This window comes from Phaethon aethereus, assembly GCF_964289735.1.
Source record: "Phaethon aethereus genome assembly, contig: HAP1_SCAFFOLD_668, whole genome shotgun sequence".
Classification (NCBI taxonomy): domain Eukaryota; kingdom Metazoa; phylum Chordata; class Aves; order Phaethontiformes; family Phaethontidae; genus Phaethon; species Phaethon aethereus.
In genome coordinates this window covers 12,538-18,695 of record NW_028113743.1, presented here as the reverse complement: position 1 = coordinate 18,695, position 6,158 = coordinate 12,538, and the positions used below count along the sequence as shown (strand labels likewise).

Sequence of the window (6,158 nt, the reverse complement as noted above, 5' to 3'; positions counted from 1 at the left end):
CTAGAGCGTATTTAATTAGAAGTAGAGGCGTTTACTTAAATAAAAGCACTTCAGTAGGCGTGTAGGGACTTAATTAAAGTGCTTTTAGGTGGAAATGCAGCGGCTTATTTAAATAAAGCCGGTTAATTTCACACCGCGTAGGGGCTTTTTTAATTAAACGGGGCTCCCGGCAGAAATCCCGCAGCGGCGCTGCTGAAGGGGGAGGGCGGGGTGAGCCGCTGCCCGTTCGCCGCGCCGGGGCCGCGGGCACCGGCCGAGCCGAGCCCCGCGGGCCGCAGCGCGGCCCCGCCAAGCCGCCGGGCCGCAGCGCGGCGCCGGCCCGCGGCCGCCATGTTCTACTACCCGGCGGTGCTGCAGCGGCGCACCGGCTGCTTCGGCACCATCTGGTACGGGGGCGCGGGGGGGGGAGCGGGGCTTTTGGGGTGAAACCGCCTCATTCCGGCTCCGTGTCCGCGTGTCCGTCCCCAGGCTGGCGGCCACGTGCAGCGCGCGGCTGCAGCGCAGGGAGCTGCTGGGCGTGGACGTGCCGCGCGCCTGGTACGGGGCGGGGCCGGGCCGCGGGGGGGCGGGGCCGGGCCGCGGGGGGGCGGGGCCGGGCCGCGCAGGGGGAGAGGGGGCGGGGCCGGGCCGCGGGGGCGGGGCCGGGCCGCGGGGGCGGGGCCTGGCCGCGGGGGCGGGGCCTGGCCGCGCAGGGGGAGAGGGGGTGGGGCCTGGCCGCGGGGGCGGGACCTGGCCGCGGGGGGGCGGGGCCTGGCCGCGGGGGGGCGGGGCCTGGCCGCGGGGGGCGGGGCCTGGCCGCGGGGGGGCGGAGCCTGCCGCGGGGCGGGGCCTGACCGCGGGGGGGCGGGGCCTGGCCGCGGGGAGGCGGAGCCTGCCGCGGGGAGGCGGAGCCTGCCGCGGGGCGGGGCCTGGCCGCAGGGGTGGGGGCGCGGGGGGGGTGAGGGGTGGGGCGTGGCTTGGCCGCGGGGGGCGGGGCCCCGGCGTGACCCGGCTCGCCCCCTCCCAGCGCGGCGGTGGAGGCGTTCCTGGTTGGCCGGGGGGGCTGGGAGGACCCGCCCCCGCCGGCGGGGGCCCCGCCCCCCCGCTGCTCGCTCTACCTGGCGGCGCTGCTGCAGCTGGGGCTGGCGCGGGTCTACAGGCGGCAGTGCGGCTGCCTGCTGGGTAGGGGCGGGGCTCCGGGCTCCGGGGGCGGGGCTGGGCTCCGGGGGCGGGGCTGGGCTCCGGGGGGCGGGGCGATGGTCCCCGGGGGGATGGTTATGGGTCCTGGTGGTTGGCTATAGGTCCCGGGGGGTGGTTATGGGTCCCCAGGGGGCTGGTTATGGGTCCCGGGGGGCTGGTTATGGGTCCCCGGGGGGATGGTTATGGGTCCTGGTGGTTGGCTATAGGTCCTGGGGGGCTGGTTATGGGTCCCCAGGGGCTGGTTATGGGTCCCGGGGGGCTGGTTATGGGTCCCCGGGGGGATGGTTATGGGTCCTGGGGGTTGGCTATAGGTCCCGGGGGGTGGTTATGGGTCCCCAGGGGGATGGTTATGGGTCCCCAGGGGGACGGTTATGGGTCCCGGGGGGCTGGTTATGGGTCCTGGTGGTTGGCTATAGGTCCCGGGGGGTGGTTATGGGTCCCTGGGGGGTTGGTTATGGGTCCCCAGGGGGACGGTTATGGGTCCTGGGGGTTGGCGATAGGTCCTGGGGGGCTGGTTATGGGTCCCCAGGGGGATGGTTATGGGTCCCGGGGGTTGGCTATAGGTCCCGGGGGGTTTGTTATGGGTCCCCGGGGGGTTTGTTATGGGCCCCGGGGGTTGGTTATGGGTCTCGGGGGTTGGTTATGGGGCTGCATGTCCCACCTGCCCCCCAGAGGACGCCGCGCAGGTCCTGGGACGGCTGCACCGGGCCCGGCCGCCCCCCAACATCGACCTCAGCCCCCCGCGGCGGTGAGTCACCCCACGGCGCCCCAGGCCCGCCCCACGGCGCCCCAGGCCCGCCCCATGGCGCTCCGCCGCCCCCCACAAGTGCCCCCCAGCCCCCCCCGTGCCCCCCAGGCTGCAGCTGGTGGCGGACGCCCGGGCGCTGATGGCGGCGCTGGAGCTGGCCCCCGACCCCTTCTTCGGGGTGATGGCGCCCGAGCTGCCCAGCCCCACGGCGCTGCCCCAGGTACCGCCCCACGGCGCCGCCCCACGGCGCCGCCCCACGGGCCCCCCCGAACTCCCCTGCCCCCTAAGTCTCTCCGTTCCCCCCCCCAGGTGCAGCGGCTGCTGGAGGAGCTGCCCCCCGTGGAGCTCCTGCCCCCCCTGGGTGAGCGCTGCCCCCTAAGTGTGGGGCGGGGGGGGGGGGGCGGCCTCACCCCCCTGACCCCTTGCCCTTCCCAGTGCCCCCCCCGACGGTGTCCCCCGAGGCCATCACCCTGCGGGAGCCTGAGCCCCTCGTCCTGCCGGCCCTCGAGGTGGGGCTGCCCCACAGCGGGGGGGCTGCCCCATAGCTGTCGGGTTGGGGTTGTACGGCTGCCCTAGAGCGGGGGTCCGACCGGTGGGGGGGGTGTGCAGCTCAGCCTGAGGGGCTTGGGGGGTGCCCCATAGCGGGGGGGGAGCTTGTGGGGCTGCCCCATAGCGGGGGGGGGGCTTGTGCGGCTGCCCCATAACGGGGGGGGGCTTGGGGGGCTGCCCATAGTGTGGGGGCTGGGGGGCTGGCCATGAGCGGGGGGGTCCCATGTGGGGAGGGGGCCGACCCACAGCGGAGGGGTTGGGCGCGGGCTCTGCCCCACGGCCGGGGGAGCCGTGGGGCTGCCCCACAGCGATGTGGGGCACGGGCGCAGGAGGAGCTGCCGGAGGTGACGGCGCGGGAGCTGCAGCTCCTGACCGAGGTGGAGGCCGAGCTGCTGCCCCCCGGTGCGGGCACTTGGGGGGCGCTTGGGGGGCTGGGGGGGGCGCTTGGGGGTCAGGGGGGTGGGGGGCTGCTCGGGAGGCTGGGAGGACGTGGGGGGCGAGGGGCTCTTGGGGGGCCGGGGACCCACGGGGGTCCAGCCCCACGGCGTCGCTGCCCCTGCCCCACAGTGGAGGAGGTCCCCGAGGTCCCGGCGCCGCCCCCGCCCCTCGGTGAGTGCTTGTGGGGCACGGGGGGTGGGGGGCACTTGTGGGGCAGCCCCCGAGCCCCCTTTCTCTGCCCCACAGTCCCGAGGCCGCCCGAGGAGCCCAGCCTGCCCCCGCCACCCCCCGAGGTAGGTGTGGGGCGGCCGTGGGGCGGCCGTGGGGCGGCCGTGGGGACTGACGCCGGTCCCCAGGCCCCCCCGCGCCGCCGCCGCCGGCCGCCCCACATCGACCCCCAGCCCCAGATCCCCCAGGAGGAATTCCAGGCCCAGCTGCTCCGGCCCCACGGCCACTGCCGGGACCTGGTGAGTGGGGCTGGACCCACAGGCCCCCCCCCGGTCTCTGGGGCTGGGACCCACAGGCCCTCCCGCCCCCAGGTGCTGCTGGAGCCACCCCACAAGCGGCGCCGGACCCCGAGCCAGCTGCTGCGCGCCCCCAGCTGCGGTGAGCCCCGGGCCCCACGGCCCCGGGGGGCGGCCGGGCGCGGGGCCCCCCACGGCCACACCCTCCCTTGCCCCACAGGGTGGCTGCCCCCCGAGCTGTGGGGCCTGTGGGCCCGCTGCGCCCGCCCCGCCCCCCCGCGGCCCCCCGCGCCCCCCCGGAGCTGCCCAGCGAGGTGGAGGTGAGGACCCGGCCCCACGGCCGCCCCACGGTGCCCCACGCCCGCCGGCCCCACAGCCCCCTCTGCGGGGGGCGCTGAGGCCTCGCTGCGCCCCACAGGTGCTGCGGGAGGCCCTGGAGCCCAGCCTGCCCCCCCTGCCCTCCTTGGGTGAGTGACCCACGGCGGCCGTGGGGCGGCGGCGGGGTCGCTCTGGGTCCCCGGGGGCGGCTGTGGGGTGCTGTGGGGAGGCTGTGGGGCGGCTGTGGGTCACTGTGGGGCGGCTGTGGGTCGCTGTGGGGCGGCTGTGGGTCGCTGTGGGGTCGCTGTGGGGCGGCTGTGGGGTGGCTGTGGGGTGGCTGTGGTCGCTGTGGGTCGCTGTGGGGCGGCTGTGGGGCGGCTGTGGGTCGCTGTGGGGCGGCTATGGGTCCCCGCCTCCTGCCACAGAGGTGTCCCTGGAGGTGCTGGAGGAGGAGCCCCGGCCCCGGCTGCTGCCCCCCGAGGAGCGACGGTGAGGGGGCACGGAGGGGGCGGGGGGGGGCGCTTGGGGGGCGGCCCCATAACCCCCTGCCTGCCCCACAGCGCCCTGCCCCCCGTCCCCGCCCCGGCGCTGCCCGAGCTCCCCGAACGCCCCGAACCGGAGCTGCCCCCCGGCGTCGCCCTGGACATGGCGGCTCTGCGCAGGTCAGCCCCGCCCCCAGCCCCGCCCTAACCCCGCCCCACAACCCCGCCCCCTAACCCCGCCCCCTAACCCCGCCCCCTAACCCCACCCCCAGCCCCGCCCCACAACCCCGCCGTAACCCCGCCCCCTAACCCCGCCCCACAACCCCGCCCCGAACCCTGTTCCTAGCCCCGCCCCACAATCCTGACCCCGCCCCCAGCCCCGCCCCACAACCCTAACTCCGCCCCCAGCCCCGCCCCTAATCCTGACCACCAACCCCGCCCCAATCTGACCCGAGCCCCGCCCCACAACCCTGACCCCTAACCCCGCCCCCGGCCCCGCCCCACAACCCTGACCCCTAACTCCACTCCTAACCCCGCCCCCCCACCCCCAAGCCCCGCCCCCCACAGCCCCGCCCCGCCTTGGGTCCCGCAGGCTGCTGGCGGCGGGGGCGCGGCGGCCGGGGGGGGCGGAGCTGGGGGCGCTGGTGCCCCCCGGGGCCCCCGCAGCCTGGTGGGGCGGCTCTTCTCCCTCTGCCTGGGTGAGTTGGGGGGGCGGCCCCACACTTGGGGGGCGGCCCCACACTTGGGGGCAGGCCCACACTTGGGGGGCGGCCCCACACTGGGGAGGTGGCCCCACACTTGGGGGCAGGCCCACACTTGGGGGGCGGCCCCACGCTTGGGGGGTTGCCCCACACTTGGGGGGGTGGCCCCACACTTGGGGGGCAGGCCCACACTTGGGGGGCGGCCCCACACTGGGAAGGTGGCCCCACACTTGGGGGGGCGGCCCCACGCTTGGGGGGTTGCCCCACACTTGGGGGGGTGGCCCCACACTTGGGGGCAGGCCCACACTTGGGAGGTGGCCCCACGCTTGGGGGGCAGGCCCACACTTGGGGGGCGGCCCCACACTGGGAAGGTGGCCCCACACTTGGGGGGCAGGCCCACACTTGGGGGGCGGCCCCACACTGGGGAGGTGGCCCCACACTTGGGGGCAGGCCCACACTTGGGGGGCGGCCCCACGCTTGGGGGGTGGCCCCGCCTCCTCCCCCCCCGCCGCGTGTGGGCCCCCCCGCGCCCCTCCCCGCTCCCCCTGTGGGGCCGCCCCCCAAGTGTGGGGCTGACCCCCGGCTCCCCCCGCCCCCCAGAGCTGTGCGGCGCCGGGTGGCTGCGGCTGGAGCAGGCTCGGCCCTACGGCCCCATCGCCGTGGGGCCCGGCCCCCGCGGGCCCCCCCCGGCCTCCCCCGCCGTGGGGCGGGAGGGGCGCTTCCCCTCCCCCCCCCATTAAACCCGGGGGGACGACGGACGGGCTCCGCCCCGCGGCTTTTATTGGCCCGTCGCCGCCGTGACGTCACAGCGCCGCCGCCGTCGCGCCGCCCGCGCCGCGGTGACATCACGCCGACGTCGCCGCAGCGCCCCGGCATCAACAGGTTCCCGGGGCGTCGGCCGGGGCCTGGGGGGGGCGAGGGGCGGCTGTGAGGTCACCGGGCGCGGCGGCGATGACATCACGGGGAGGGGAGGCGGGGGAGGGGCGCGCGGCTCTACTTGGGGGGCAGGGCCCGCGGGCGTGGGGCCGGAGCTGTAGGTGTGGGGCAGGACTCGGGGGGCGGGGGGGGCTCACCAGGGCCTGGCGCAGGCGGGCGGCGTCGCCGGGGGGCAGCCGGGCCAGGCCCTCCCCGAAGGCCGTGGGGCAGCTGCCCCACACGTCCCGCAGCAGCCCCACCAGCCCCTCCTCCAGCTCTGGGGCGGGAGGTGGGTGTCAGTGACCCCCCCTGCCCCACGGTGCCCCCCATGTGCCCCCCCCCCGAGACCCCTAAGTGCCCCCCC

General features: G+C 77.4%; 1 protein-coding gene across 1 annotated transcript; it reads left to right on the top strand.

The window, feature by feature from the left end:
- Window positions 1–330: 330 nt before the first annotated feature.
- Window positions 331–5,619, top strand: REC8 (REC8 meiotic recombination protein; the record flags this gene model as incomplete). Its single annotated transcript, XM_082016117.1, has 14 exons — window positions 331–386; window positions 469–537; window positions 1,007–1,161; window positions 1,852–1,927; window positions 2,036–2,147; window positions 2,237–2,288; window positions 2,363–2,436; window positions 2,785–2,878; window positions 3,161–3,381; window positions 3,797–3,845; window positions 4,122–4,185; window positions 4,257–4,358; window positions 4,731–4,876; window positions 5,480–5,619. 14 exons carry the CDS (start codon window positions 331–333, stop codon window positions 5,617–5,619), a joined length of 1,410 nt encoding a protein of 469 aa, XP_081872243.1.
- Window positions 5,620–6,158: the final 539 nt, after the last annotated feature.